Genomic DNA, 16,278 nt, shown 5'->3' with positions numbered 1-16,278 from the left:
AATACAGTGTTCTTTTACAATATATTATATTGTTTTTGAATTTTATATCCAAACAAGGATAATGTTGCTTCGACATTCAATTGCAATACGCTGTATTGTATGACTGTATCTAAAAATGTTCTGCGGGCCGCATTCTTGAGCTTCAGAGCCACATGCGGCCCACAGGATAAGCACAACTTAAGTAGGTTGATGTTGTTTTTCTTGTGTAAAATACCTATTCTACATCAATTTCTCATTATAGTTGATTCTAACTCTGAACCATAACTGTGGGGTAATTGTAGTTGAGACAAAAAAGCGTTGTTATTTGAAACGCCTAAATGTATGCAATTAGTGTATTCCCCTTGCGCCTGAATTTCAACTACAATGTATACGCTACAAAAACGCTTCGCATACTCCACAAACGCTTAATTTCAGTACCGGGTATCCGATTCTGACATTCCTTCACTTTGACGTTTTGCTACAATTCTCCGCTTCTTTCGTAAACATAACACCACGCATGGTTCTCTGTTCGTATCCGCGCGCACGTGTGTTTCAGTTAGGATTAAAATTTATTTGCTAAAATTGTTTAAAAAACTGGTGTTTCTGGCAAAATGGTAGCCAATAAGCATAAAGCTACCAAACGGAAGATCCCCGATGTGGATGATGCGGTGAAAGTCAGCACAGCCAACGGAAAACAGCAAACGAAACTGAAGGAACCGGTCGACGATGAAAGTGCCAGCGATTATTATGAATCCGATGAGGTCAGGTTCTTAATATTTTCGTAGTAAAATGTTGATATAAAATTATGTTTTTTATTAGGAGAATCTTTTTGCGAATATCGATAACGGAAACGACGAAGACAGCACGGATTCCGAAGGCGAAGGTGAAGAATCCGACGATGAGGAAGTTCAGGAATTTGAGAGTGCGGATTCCGATTTCGAAGACGAATCAGGGAAAGATGATGAAGAAGAGGCGGAAGATGAAGAAGATGATGCCGATGAAGAGGATGCTGATTCTGCGGATGATGTGAACAGTGATAGCTCTCCAGAACCAGAAGAGGAGGAAAGCGATGATGAGCTGGAATTTGAGGAAGATTTAGAAGAACCGGAGCAACCCAAGGCGATTCAGAAAGTGATTGTTGGGAGGCAAAAGAAGAGCGTTGAAGCAACTGCAGAAGATGAGGACGAGGAAGATGATGAGGAAACACGGGACCTTTTGGAAGCGGCTCAGAAGGAAGATGAGAAACTGGGAGAAATCGATGCAGCATTAGGAATTGCTCCCGCCAAAACGAGGGGTGTCGGAATCTTTCCCCCGGAAGCCAAATCCAGATTCAAAGGTGGCAAGAATCAGGATGAATACGCTGCGGGAGACACTTCCGACGAGGAAGACATTAGGAACACGGTGGGAAACATTCCCATGCATTGGTACGATGAATACAAGCACATTGGATATGATTGGGAGGGGAATCGATTGATCAAACCTGCAAAAACGGATGCCATTGACGATTTTCTCAAGAAGATGGAAGATCCCAACTTCTGGCGCACGGTTAAGGATCCCCAGACTGGTCAGAATGTGGTGTTGACGGATGAAGACATCGGATTGATCAAGAGAATCATGGCTGGCAAGAATCCTGACGAGCAGTACAGCGATTATGAGGTAGGATCCTTCAACATTTGTATATGATCTGGATGAAATATGACAAATTCGCGAAATTAAAACGAAGTTTCGATGTATATTTATATATTTATTTGACCTTATAAGTTAATTCATCAATTTAGCGCAATAACAACCATAATACACATCTTCTGGATTTTTTTTCCCTAAGAAGAAGAAAAGTCGAACATCCACCTACATTACGTTATCACGTTATTTTTTTTCTAATTCCCACCATTCTTTTTCAGCCGTGGATCGAATGGTTCACCTCGGAGGTGGAAAAGATGCCAATCCGTAACATTCCGGATCACAAGCGATCTTTCTTGCCCAGTAAGTCAGAGAAGCAAAAGGTTGGTCGACTTGTTCACGCTCTGAAAATGGGTTGGATTAAAACTCGTGCTGAAACCGAAAGATTAGCCGCACTCAGCAAGGGGCCCAAGTTTTACATGATTTGGGAGAGCGATCACGGAAAGGAAGAAATGCGAAGAATTCACGATCACGTTGTTGCTCCGAAGCGTCCACTGCCGGGTCACGCCGAATCGTACAATCCTCCCCCGGAATACCTGTTTAACGAACAAGAACTGTCGGAATGGAATAGCCATGAGGAAGAACCATGGAAGAGGAAGCTCCATTACGTTCCCCAAAAGTTCAACTCTCTCCGGGAGGTTCCGTATTACGATAAGTACATCCGGGAACGATTCTTGCGTTGTTTGGACTTGTATTTGTGCCCTCGCGGAAAACGAACCAGAGTCACAGTGGGACCAGAGTATTTGATTCCCAAACTGCCATCACCTAAGGATCTGCAGCCTTTCCCGACTTTGCAAAATCTTATCTACAAGGGACACACTGACATGATTCGTTCTGTCAGCATCGAACCAAAAGGAGAATATTTGGTTACCGGTTCGGATGATCAGACCGTTAAAAGTGAGTATTTCCTAATTTTGTTTCTTATTTTTTTTAAAACTGTTCTACTTATTTCTCTGTTGAGCATTACGTCCTTTCTGGGACAGAGCTTGCTAATGTTTTTTTAACACTTCCTCAGTAATTAACCTGAAAGGCGTGGACGAAATTGTTGCACTGCTCTACTCATATGTTTTGACTAAATTGACAAATTTTAAATTTTTAACAGTTTTTTAAAACATAAAACTATGCATACCGGGAACCATCCGGACACATGGCCCAAAATTAGTATACACCAGGCTTTGCAGAATTCGCTCTCATTTGAGTATGAAGCACGATCAAAGCAAGCAAAGAAAAACATCCCATCTGTTGCGGTCCACGATCGTCATTGTATCGCAAGGTGTAACAAGTCTGATAAATGGAAGCAGTGAGCGAGAGCCCCAAAGAGAGAGCGATGATAAAACCCATTTTACTCGCTTGTTTACCGTTGGGGATAGGTGTTTTTCTTTAGTGGCACGATAAACAATCCACGAATTTCCAATAGCAATAGTGTCCCCCAGGCTTGGAGCATGTTTAGAGGGGTTTTATCATACACTACTATCCCCCCAATCTGATCAAAGTTGTAGCAGTATACGATAAACAGTCTCTCATAATGTGCAGCATGTTATGATAGTTACAGAGAGCGATACGTGAGCGATCCTCTCAATTTTCTCAGGATTCAATCCCTGGTATACACTAAAGATGTTCCGAATAGCACTATTCGGCTTTCGGTCGCATACCGAATAGTTAAAATATTGTTATTCGGCCGAAAAATGACCCAATATTTGGTCAAATATAACATCAATATCCGGCCGTAAAACGCTCGTATGTTCGTCAATTTCTCAAAAACCACATGTTTAATTCCGGATTAAAAAAAAAAACGCTAGTTTTTTTTTAATAATCAAAGCTAATAAGGTGAAAAATTGAACTGAGTATGAATGGAAATGAATGATCGTGTTCTTGAGTTTTTGAAACTATTTGAAGATAGTATCAATAAACTCGTAAGTTCTGAGGATTAGTATTTCTCCCTGGCCACGATCACAGGGTTTGACGGTGCCAAAGTAGAAGGTGCACCATAATAATCCGTCTGTGAAACATATCACCTTCCCAATACTTTGGCACACCTCCAACGGTTCATGATTTATCATGAAACGACTGCATTCAGGCGGAGGATCTGTTAATATGTTTCGGCATATTATCAGGTCCTCTTCGAACGGAGGGACCGCCAGGGCTCATTAGTTACTTATAAACCAGTGCTGGTTGTTTGATGTTTCAATTCGTTTACACGAGATGTAGCATCCTTTGTACTAATCAGCAATGGTGGATAAGTTTCGAAGCCAACGTGTGATCAATCGTTTTATAATGCAACATAAGAATGGGTGTTTGGTGGAACTGTGCGTTACACTCGTCGTTATTAAATTTAGTGATTGTAAAGGTGCTAATAGTGATTTTATAATTTAATCTATAGTGATGAAAATTTGAAAATTAAGGTGGAAGTGATTCTGATAGTTTTGTTAAAAATATAATAATAATGATGTGAACTCTACTAATTTAATAATGGCCATAATACATTGTGCAATCATTTTTCTGAATATAAACTTAATTGCCTAGTTCTTCAAACGTGCATGATAAAAGTGTTAATATGTAATGACAGCGAGTGCAGAAGAATGGATCGAAGTGATTTTTTTTTAATGTAACTTTCTTGATCATAGTGCTAAACCGTAGTTTGAATAGTAATGACTCTACAGCAACAAAAATAATGATACATTTAAATTGAATATCTTTTAATTACTTAGTAATGCTAACAGATAGTAATGCTAACAGATTTATATGAAAATGGTGTGATGTGAAAAGTGATAGAATAGAAAGTATATCTAAAGTGTATTACGAAAGTTGATGAGTGATAATCGGTAATATACGTGATAGTGTCGAAAATAAAAGTGACGATAGTGAGTGATGAAATGAAATGGGGAATGAGGACCTTTTAATAAAACTATTTCGTTCTTCACTTTAATCACTCTAGTAGCATTTCAGGCCTTATCATAGTTTGATAGTAGTCTGAACTACTAGACTGCAGAACTACGGCAAGGGCTGATTGCTGCTAGTGTACACATTGACCATTTGAGCAACATTGCTTAGGAACGTCTGTGTGATGAACGCAATAGAGGCTTATAAAAGCAAATGCTGGGAAGGAGCTTAGGGCAGATTAAGAGTTCCAGTACTACCCCTATCGCTACCGACAAAAAAAAAAAAAAAAAAAGTTCTGAGGATTAGTATTTCTGAAACTAGAGAGTTATATCCTATTGATGGCATTCACTTCATGTTTGTTTTCAAAAGAAATTGGATTATTACGTCGCTTGACTCCTCATCCGACTTCTAGAAGTACTTCATAGAAATTGGAGCAATTGAACCGCAGACCACTGACTCGCAGAATAGAAGAAGAACGTGATCAATAGGTGACGTAAAAAAACATCGAAAGTATAAGAAGCCCTGGTAATAGATGGGCTTTAGTTAGTTAGTTTGTCTTTATTTGAGTGTCTTTTCGCCCTTGGCGATAGCGTCACTAAATTGATGGGCTTTGTGAATTATAAATTTCCAAAAGCACCAAACTACTCAAGAATCATTTTTTAACAGGGTGTTGACTACCTGAAAAAAACCTGGAAAGTCAGGAAATGTCAGGGAATTCAATTTTTGACCTGGAAAGTCAGGGAAAATCAGGGAATTTTACTTGAGGTCAGGGGAAAAATATCAATACTACAACATCAAATGTTTTCAACATTATCGATTCAACATTAAGTCAGCAATACAATAGTTAATGATCATGATGTTTACATTCAAAACGATATTTAAAAAAAGGGTAATTTATTTTTCAATCTTCGAAGTTGGCGTGGATTGCTTTAAAAATATGTTGTTCTAAAGTTTCCTAGATCATTGCTTATTCCATGAATTTTGCTCAAAATCTTGGAAGAAAAAATGGAGTTCATGCCAATCTTTACAAGTTTGCTCAAAATATCCAAATAAAACTATAAACCAATAAGGATTTGCAGATGAATAGTATCTCTAAATTTAAAGAGCACATATCTCAGGGCTGGTAGCGGTCAGACAGCAATATCATAGTGACTTTGATGACTAAAATTATCGAAAAAGTGACTTCAAACATACAAACATTATTCTTAAATAAAAGTCCAGAAAAAAATGGTGCTTATAATCAAGAATGTTACCAAGCCTACACATTATAGTCTTAATCTTGTACGGGACACATAAAAGTTTGGCATTAGGGTGGTTCAGAGAATAGTTTTTGCTTCACACCGCTCATTCGATTCAAGATCAACTTCTGAGTGCCCTCTCAAAATTTGAGCTAATTTGGTTGAACACTGAGACTGCACAAGCCCTTCAAAATTTGTATGGGAATTTATAATGGGTACTTGCTGAGACGTCCGATCTGAAAACGGTCTTGGGCAAAGTTGTAGCTAATGTATCTGACAATATCTAAAGAACACATAAACTATGCCCGATTGAATGAATTCCTTGCTTTTTTAATAGTAATTCTCATACAGACTTTGAAATGATTGTGCAGTCGCAGTTTTCATCATAATGAGCTCAATTTTTGGGAGGACATTCACAATTTGATCTAGAATCGAATGAGCAGTGTGGACCAAACCCGATTTTTTGAACTACTCTACTAACGCTACAACTTTAAATCTCGAATCCCAGTCAGTAGAGAGAAGCTCCTTGAAATTTAAAGTCATCAAATCCTTAAAAAGAAATTATGACAACACTCTTTGTCATTAATGGCGAACGTAACTCACTAAAACTTTTGCAGAGTTACGAAAAGAATTTCTGAAAAAAAAGGATTCATGCGTTTCTGTGAAAATTTCAGGAAGAGTTCAAGAGTAAATTTACAATGATAAAAAAAAGATTGTTGAGCGAAATTCTTACAAAAATTGTAGATAAATTTCTAGAGTCTCTCGCGGAGTTCCTCGCAAATAAAAGAGGAATAAATCCCTGTAAGAATTAATATAAAATTTTGCTCTCACTGTTCAAAGCATTATCTATATTCGAAGGAGATTCGTGAAGAACTAAAGGAGGAGATTATTGTGCCATGGTAGTTGAAGAATGATTTTATACGTAATACAATAATATAGATATTATTCAGTACTCGAAGTATCTCAGTACCATTCGCCCAAGCAATAGAAAAAAATCAATCGAAATCGTGGGTTAAGAGGGGTTTGGCTTAATCCTTGAATTGACGTCTGAGACATTTGTTAAAATTTGAAAAATCTTGCATCCATTTCTTAATAATTTTCCGAGCTACAATGTGCCAAAGTCCTTAACATATTTCTGACAAATACAATAAAAAAATTTGGTAGAATTTTCAGGTATCTTTATTTGTTGAGTTTCCTTCAAAAGGTCGATCAAAGATCCCTTCAGATTATTTTCCGATGATTTTCAGGATAAATTTACCCGAAATAAACTCAGCAGATCTATAAGGAATTATGTCGATATTAAGATTTCAGAATTAAACCAGAACTTTTATCACAAAACCCAAGAATAATTTTCAATTATTCTGTCAGAAATTTTTGCGCATTATTCGCCTTAATTCTTCCAGAAAGTAATCTCAGAATCTCTTGCTTTCTAGACACTTTAATATGCTGATCGATAGAAATAGGTTTCAAATCAAGAAAAAAGTGACTTTTTAAGTGAAAAGTTTTATGAAAAAAGTGACTTTTTGTTGCAAATAGTGACTTTTTAGTGACCAGGTCGAAAAAAGTGACCAAGTCACTAAAAAGAGACTCGCTATCAGGCCTGATATCTGGTGATTCAATCAATCATAAAAAAGAGAGATCGAAAGAGATTGGTGGTGATAAATCGATCATTTTTTCAGTTCTGAACAATGTTTGGTTTTCTAGATTTGTGCCTTTTGGTGGTGGTATTTTCGGTTAAATGTTTTGGACAGTTTCACTCTTGTTATATTTGATGTAAAATTGCAGTATGAGAACTAAATAGAAAATTAAAAATTTTGTCGAAAATAAGTATTTTTAATGAACAGGATATCTCCTGATTTTTCAAGGTTGTTTCTGAAAACAGTTTATTCAGATAATACCGCCTTTCTTCAGGATTTTTATCAGGATCTTTCTTATAGGTCCGCCTAGTTTTTTTTTTCTAAAAATATACTTAGGAAATTCTCCAGAAATTCTGAGGATGCCTCTCAAAATTCCTCAATTATTTTTTTGGGACTCCAGAACATCATTAGGAAGGAATTTCAGAACATTCAGAATAGAATTTCAGGAATATTATTATTAAGAATCTGATTGATAATCTATCGACAATTTGTAAGATTACTTGAAGATACTCATAGAAGATTTCTTGGAGGATTTCCTTGGAGCATTCTACGTCAAGTTCAAGAGAAACATCAGAAAACTTATTATTAGAACATTATTCAATCCCTGATTGCTTTCCGTCAAGAATATTTACAGTGGCCAAATTCCATATTCGTACAGGATACTATTTTCACATCAAGTTAGTAAAAAACTATTAAATGATGTATTGAGTTTAGAATACTTTATCCACATTGAAGGTAATAGGTGTCATCTGTTATTTGCCAATTACAAAATGTTTTCATTTACATTCATCTTTGGATTAATGGAAAAGTATTGAATTTATGTCTTAAATTCACCCAATTTCATATTCGTACACCTATCAAAATTCAAACGTACAATATTCAAAACTAAATTTTAATGCACTATTTGATTACTGAAGTGCTTTATTATAATGTTCAGAAGTAAAGAAGTACATTTGGACAATTTATTAGCGGACATATTTGAAGTTTAGTTAAAATTATGAGAAATGCCGGTTTCTCAATGATTTTCGCTATAAAATCCAATAATTCGAATAATAACGTTCATTTTTGTCATTGGATCCAATCTATTAATATTATTCGTAAACTTTGATAGAAATTTGGTTGAAATATATACAGTTTACAGAAATCATAAATTTGCATTCTAAACAACAGGTAAAGGTTAATTATGAACTTGTCTGTAAAAAAAATTGAACTACGGACTTAGTTTTACAATAAAGTGCCCTAAACTACGCTGTACATACCTCCACATAATTGATGTTATCGCAATATTCAATTTTCTTTGAATTATTATTGAAATTATATTCAAAATAGCACCATATTTTGCAATTTATTTATTTTATCAGAAAAATACAAAATAACTTGAATGAGCAGAGATCATTGATATACGTTTTACTAAAATATATCATGTTGTTTTCATCAATTTAAAAAAATGTTTGTGTTGCGGTTATGGCAATAATATTTATTCTATAAATCTCTATAATCATGTTTGGTAGTAAAATGTAAATAATAATAATAATTACGCAATGTTTTGATAGGAACATTAACTATGGATTATGTATATTAATTTGGAAGCCAAATTGAGAGAAATTGACTAACATTTTTGGTTTTGGACTTGTTATAAATGTTATATTACCTAGGATCCTTAAGTATGAGTTGTCGATATTAACTCCTAGCTACTCTAGAACTGATTTTATGTTTTTGAAACTTGTGCAATTTTTTTCTTGTTTTTTCTTAATTAAGGTGATTTTTAGCGCATACGGCTAGTTCATCACCATTTGTCAGAAAAGCGCCAGAAAGGCTGTTTTTAATAAGGAGTTTTACAGACTTTCAAGCAGCATATCAAAATACAAATAAACTAATACAAAATTTGAAAAACACGTTCTCGGTGAGATAAAATTAGTCGCCAGCAACAAGTTCAAGCTAAACATAATTGTTTCACACTAAACCGGGAATGGAGGGGAGGCAAGAACAAGGTAGAGCTCTCCCAGAGGAAGGTCGAAACCCTCCACCGGCAGAGTTACCCCGACTGCGGGAAAAAGTAGAGGTAAGGTTATATTTGGGAGTATAGTCCTGAATCTTTCAGGAAACAGATGACAGTGTTGAGTGTAGTCGTATCGTCCGACTTGTGCAATATTCGCAGTAATCATTCTTAAGGAAGTGATGTTGAAAAAAATGTAAATTATTATTCGCCTTATCGTATATTTAAGCAAAAAGCATTTAAAAAGTGGTATTTTTGTTAAATTTACTTAAGTTTCAAATATGTCCGCTTATAAATTGTCCAAATGTACTCTACACTCAGGCAAATGGACTATCGATAAACATAGGAACCCCTTATGAAAATTCGCCACAAGAAATCGGATTGAAATTCATAAATTTGCCTTATGAAACCGAAATTTGAAAACAAAAAAAGTTTTCGTAGCAACCTGGAATCGAACCAAGAACCTTGCGATCGATAGGCTCGTGCGTAAACCCCGCGCCTATCGACGCCTTGATGTGGGGTGATGCTGAAACGATACATAAAGCGTTCGTATTGCAATAATCGTTCCACCTTTCATAAGGCAAAACGTATGAAATTCGATAGTCCAGTTCGCTGCGTGTACTACATCTGAACAACACAACGAAGAACTTAAGCAATCATCTAGTTCATTAAAAAATAGTTTTGAATGTTCTATATATGTTATTGGATAGGAGTACGAATATGGAATTAGTTCAATTCTGGACACAAACTTAATACTTTTCCATTATTCCAAAGACTTAAGCAAATGAATACAGTTTGTCATTACCGAACAATAGATGACACCTATGACCTTCGCTATTGATAAAGTATATCGAAGTCCATGGACCATTTAATAGTGTTATACCAACTCGATATGAAAACAGTTCCCCGTACGAAAATGAAGTTGAGTCACTGTAGATAAATTCCTCGAGGAGGAAAGCTAAGCGTAATTAATTTCGGAATCCTAAAATATCAACATAAAAAATACCTGTAACGCGTCATCGTGAAAAATTATTAAAGGTATTCTAAAAAAAGAAATGAAAGCATTTTGGGAAAAAAATCTATGCGATAATGGAACATATTTTTATATGTATTCCTAAAATAATCCTAGAAATTCCAAAAGGAAAGGAGAGGAATTTCTAGAAAATTTCTGGAAATCTATGTGGGATTTCTTGGAGCAACTCTTCTAGAAAGTTCTTTGGCAATGGCTAGTATTTTACCTGGACAAAGAAATAGCCAAATTTTAGGATAACTTTGTTTCACTAAAAAAAGGATGGTGGACGATCTTAACCCTCTAATACCCAACCCCGCCTTAAGACGGGGTACACTTTGCAAATTTGTGTATATTTTTGTGGCTCGAAAATAAAAATAATTTTATTTTTGGCTTAAACCTTGGCTCATAACACGCATTTTAGGGAAGTTTTTTATGACTTTTAAAACTTTTTTGTATTTTTGAAAAATGTTTAAAAAAATGGATTCGTATATAACTTATAAATGCCTGGGGTTAATTTAACGTGTAATATAAAAAATCGTATCTCTAATATTTTTCTATAATCAACCTTTCACAGAAGAAGAGCCTGATGGTATTGAAATAATTTCAAATCTATTTTTCCGTTAGTTACACGGAAAATGAAATATGCTTCAGAAAAAAATTAAAAAAATAATATTTTCAAAAGTACCGTAAAAATGTGATTTTTTATTACTGCCAAAAATCAGTACTCAGTAGAGGCTTCAAGAAAAAATAAAAAAGGATAGGGATGTTCAAAAATAAAAATTATAAAAATCAAAAACCAAAATTCATAGATTTGCGAATAAAAATAAATCATTGCCCAAAACGTGTTTAGAATGATTTTAGATAGCGAAAAATGATATTTAGATCCAAAATATAAATTTGGGTATTAGAGGGTTAATAGTGTTGCGTCTTGTACAAAAAAGTTATAATCAGGTTTAATCAGGAAGAAGTCCAACATTGTCGTTTATGTCTGAAATTTGTGGAATTAGATCTAAGAACATCTTTGTTCAAACGGATGTTCAAGTTTGAAAAGTTAATAGGTTCTCATTTGTTCAGGTTTATCATAGTAACTTGAATAAACGCTCAAGAATGTTATCAGACAGATACATGTAGTAATCCTAATTATTTCACTACACTTTTCAACCTGGAAATAGGGGAATACGTGTTCTGGACGATAACTTCGGATATCGCAATTTCTTTTAGATTAACTTTTTGATTGAATTAAAATATATTACTCATAAGCGAACACGACAAAACGATTGTTCTCACTGTTCAATACTGACACTCTCGTCGCAGCCTAGCTGCCTGCTGGATTTGATGGTGATTGTGTTGCAGTGCGTAGTTAGGAGGGCACCTAGGGTTGTCTATGATGCTGCTCCCACGTACATATATCTCAGTAAAGTAAAAGCTTTCGCTCAGTTTATTCATACGGTATATAACATGAACATCATGTAAATTGTCGAATATGTATCTTATTGTACAAATCGTACTTATTTCGGTTCAAATAAACCAACTCAGTGGTCTGGAATTTCTCTGGAAACCGACTGAAAGGTCAGGGAAAGTCAGGGAATTTTATTTTCAAAATTGAGTCGACACCCTGACACGATAAACAGTCTCTCATAATGTGCAGCATGTTATGATAGTTACAGAGAGCGATACGCGATTCTCTCAGTTTTCTCAGGATTCAATCCCTGAGTATTACTGATAATATCGATAATTTTAGTTCGAACTTTCGCTTCACCTTACTTTACATAGTACATTTAAACATTTTCAAAAAAATACGTTAAAAATATACTGGTATTTTACCAAGATCACTGGTCATGTATGTATCTGGAATATCCACCAGTATTGAAATCTTTGTGCATGCACTTGGAGATGCAGCTATGTATTCCTCTGTACAAAACCGCTATAATTTTGAGAATACATTTATTTGGCAAAAGGATATGAACAAGGAGTGCAACAAAATCGTCCACACCTTTTCAGGGGTAAACTGAAAGTTTTCTTTGTTAAATTTGCCATTTTGCTTTGGTAAATCATGTAGCAGATACGATTATAACTATTATAATTTACTCTAAATTTCAGTTTGGGAAGTCTCGACGGCCCGTTGCATTCGCACAATTCCGACAGGCGATGTGGTGCGCTCAGTTGCCTGGTGTCCAAACAGCAAAATTTCGCTCATTGCCGTTGCCAGCGGAAAACGTGTTCTGCTCATCAATCCCCAGGTGGGAGACAGCCTGCTGGTAAAGAAGACGGACGACCTTCTCGCGGAAGCTCCCAAATCCGAAACCGTGGACAATGAGCGAATTACTACGGCTGTCCAGTGGGTGGATTTCACCGAAGAGGAACGCAAATCCGGCGTACGAATTGTGATCAATCACTTCAAGGAAATCAAGCAAGTTACCTGGCACGGACGAGGAGATTACTTCGCCACCGTGATGCCTGAAGCCGCTAATCGTTCGGTACTGATCCATCAACTGTCGAAGCGTCGGTCCCAGTTTCCATTCTCCAAGAGCAAGGGTTTGATTCAATGTGTGCTCTTCCATCCGGTGAAGCCTTGTTTGTTCGTTGCGGTAAGTTTTGTTAAATTACGATCTAATCTTAAATTTCAGTTGCTCATCTTATTCGAATTCAAATTTTGTAGACACAACGCCACGTCCGAGTGTACGATTTGGTCAAGCAAGAGTTGCTGAAGAAGCTGTTCCCCAGCTGCAAATGGATTTCGAGCATGGCCATCCACCCCAAGGGCGACAATTTGCTGGTGGCCACCTACGAGAAAAAGATGATGTGGTTTGATCTGGATCTGTCGACGCGTCCCTATCAGCAGCTGAAGCTACACCACTCTGCCATCCGGAACGTTGCCTTCCATCTGCGTTATCCGTTGTTCGCTTCGGCCAGTGACGATCGCAGCGTGATTGTGTCCCACGGAATGGTTTACAAGTAAGTAGCAATTCTGGTTCGCTCGTGATTGAACATAAATTTATTGTTCTTTTCCGACAGTGACCTGCTGCAGAATCCGTTGATTGTTCCTCTGAGGCGACTTGAACACCACGAACGTGTTAATGATTTTGGCGCTTTTGATGTGGTGTTCCATCCAACGCAACCGTGGCTCTTTTCTTCGGGAGCAGACAACACCGTGCGGCTGTACACGTAGGTAAGCAGTACCGAAGGGTACTATTTGATTATCATTTATGTTAGCATAAAACATGCTTATTTTCAATTAAAGTAATATGTAAAAAATACGCGCTAGTGTAACTGAAGAGAGGAAAGAAAGCCATTAAGGTACCGAGGGTAGTAGAGGTAGTGGGTAAATGGTGGAGTGTTATCTTATTATAAATCTTTTGGTATAAAAAAAAATCTTCCTCTTGTTCTCTCATATAATTTCAAACTAGATTTTCAAAATTGTAGAATATAAAAATAAAAAAAACCCAATCGTTTTTACGTTCTCCCATACCTTCAGAAGTACACGGTGGATCGATTGGTAAAGCTGCTTACTTTCGTATTTGATAAGATCGACCAGTATCTAATCATTCCCAAGCCGCCTTACAGTTCTTCAGTTCGCTGACAGCCTTTTTAACCTCTCCTATGGTCGGTCGGTCCACAGTAGGGCGATTCAAAATTTAAAAAAGTTTGAAAATCCAATCTCCCACATCTTTCTTACCATCATAGTAAGGAAAATAATGTTCTGTAAAATTTTCAGATTTCTAGGTGGTGATTTAAAGGTGATCCAAAAGACAATGTAGTTTTGTGTGGAAATTACTATTGAAAAACTTTGGAAAATGTTCCAAACATGTTAGTACTGTAATGTAAGTACAAACTTATCATCCCATAGTGAAAACTCATTCTTCTAGCCTTAATGAAGCATGTTGCTGAAGAAACAAATCCTATTTGAGCTAATTTTATTTGGGATTTTTGTAGATGTTTATAGGCCTAGCGCATGACGGCTCACCATAGTAGTATGTCCGAAAGAACTTGAAACTATTGAGAACCAGAGCTACAGGTCCAAAGCTCTGATAAAGGTAGATGGTTGTGATGGCTATGACCGTGGTCTTTATGTAAAGAACAAACGGACATTGCTGTATCGTGTCAGCACCGAGGAGGCAGCCCCTCTAGCACGATGTAGGTAGCGCAACCCTGGTTAGGTGGGCTATCGAAGACTCTTCACCAACCAAGAAAGGTAAAAGTAGAGCAAACGGATTGATTTTACGGCAACAGATCCGGCAACGAATAAAGGACAACTATTGGAAAGTTGGATCTTGGAAAGTGAGAACTTTGAATGAACCCGCGCGTGTTGGGCTCCTGGCTCGTGAACTGCGGAATGTCGGCGTGAACGTGGCTACTATCCAGGAAATACGCTGGCCGAGAACCGGAGAACGCGACCTCCGAGTGGTGGACCCCATTGCCAACACTTCATTCAAGTACCACATCTACTACAGCGGTGGCGATTGGGAAGCAGATGAAGCGAATTATTCGGTGAAAACCGGTAAGCGACCGAATCTGTGTGTTGAGAATGAAGGGCAAGTTCTTCAACTACAGCCTGATCAGCATATATGCGCCAACGAACGATAAGCCCGATGACATGAAGGATGAGTTCCATGAGAACCTGGATAAGGCCTACGGAGAGTGCCCAAAACAAGACGTCAAACATCGGCGACGCAAATGCGCAGATTGGAACGGAAAGCCTTTATTCCGTTACCAATGATAATGGCCTGCGGCTAGTAACCTTCGCTGCTGCTAGAGGGATGACAATCAGCAGTACCTAGTTCGCACGAAAGAATATCCGCAAACACACCTGGCGACACACGAGTGGCGATGCCTGCTCCCAAATAGACCACGTGCTGGTTGATGGGCGACATTTCTCAGATGTCATAGATGTCAGGACCTTCCGAGGCCCTAATATCGACTCGGATCATTATCTCGTTGTAGCTAAAATTCGGGCGTGGTTATCCAGCGTCACGAATTCCACAACAAACAGAACGCTGCGCTTCAATATACAACGCTTGTCGACTGATGGGGTAGCTGCGCAATACCGTCAGCAACTAGACGAGCAGTTGGGAAGAATCAACGTTGCTGGAGACGTCGACAGCCTGTGGGACCCTATCCACGAAGCTGTGACAACAACGGCGCGGGAAGTGATCGGCACTGGTCAACGAGTGAGAGTGACAGACATAAAGAATGTCGCCAGAAGCCGTATGCTTGTGGCCCGTACCCTACAGAACAGAGAGAGGTACAGGGCAGCGAGAGCCGAAGAAAAGCGAATCTACCGCAGAAAGAAAAGGCAGCACGAAGAAAGTGTGGTAGTTGACGCTCAAGAAAGCATGAACCGAAATGATATGCGAAGATTCTATGCAACTGTCAATGGTCGCGGCACAATACCGTACCAGTGCCCGCCATGTGCAATGATCGAGAAGGGAATTTGCTGACCTATAAAACGGCGGTGGCTGCCAGGTGGATGGAGAACTTTCAGCAATTGTGGAAACGGTGGAAATGGAAATGTAGCGAGGAACAGGATGAACATAGATGACGACGATCAAGCTGTGGACCCACCGACCATAGGAGAAGTTAAAAAGGCTATCAGCGAGCTGAAGAACTGTAAGGAAATTTGGAGAAATGTTCCAAGTACGCTAGTACTGTAATGTAAGTAAAAACTTATCGTCCCATATTGAAAACTCATTCTTCAAACCTTAATGAAGAATGTTGCTGAAGAAACAAATCCCTTTTAAGCTTTTTTTATTTAGGATTTTTGTACATGTTTGAAGGGCCATTATCCCATATTAAGCTAAATATTAGCAAACAAACTCATGAATATCTCTTCTGCTATCCGTCGGATTGAGTTTCTCT

General features: G+C 37.5%; 1 protein-coding gene across 1 annotated transcript; it reads left to right on the top strand.

Moving 5' to 3' along the window:
- The first annotated feature begins 470 nt into the window (after nucleotides 1-470).
- Nucleotides 471-13,679, top strand: LOC5568838 (ribosome biogenesis protein BOP1 homolog). Its single transcript, XM_001658154.2, has 6 exons — nucleotides 471-740; nucleotides 799-1,635; nucleotides 1,881-2,556; nucleotides 12,523-13,010; nucleotides 13,082-13,377; nucleotides 13,438-13,679. The coding sequence occupies exons 1-6, from the start codon at nucleotides 591-593 to the stop codon at nucleotides 13,589-13,591; spliced, it is 2,601 nt and encodes an 866-aa protein (XP_001658204.2). The 5' UTR covers nucleotides 471-590; the 3' UTR covers nucleotides 13,592-13,679.
- Nucleotides 13,680-16,278: the final 2,599 nt, after the last annotated feature.

The sequence above is a fragment of the Aedes aegypti genome, chromosome 2 (assembly GCF_002204515.2).
Source record: "Aedes aegypti strain LVP_AGWG chromosome 2, AaegL5.0 Primary Assembly, whole genome shotgun sequence".
NCBI classification, from domain to species: Eukaryota; Metazoa; Arthropoda; class Insecta; order Diptera; family Culicidae; genus Aedes; species Aedes aegypti.
Note: the sequence above shows the minus strand (reverse complement) of the source record. Positions and strands in the feature narration are given on the sequence as shown.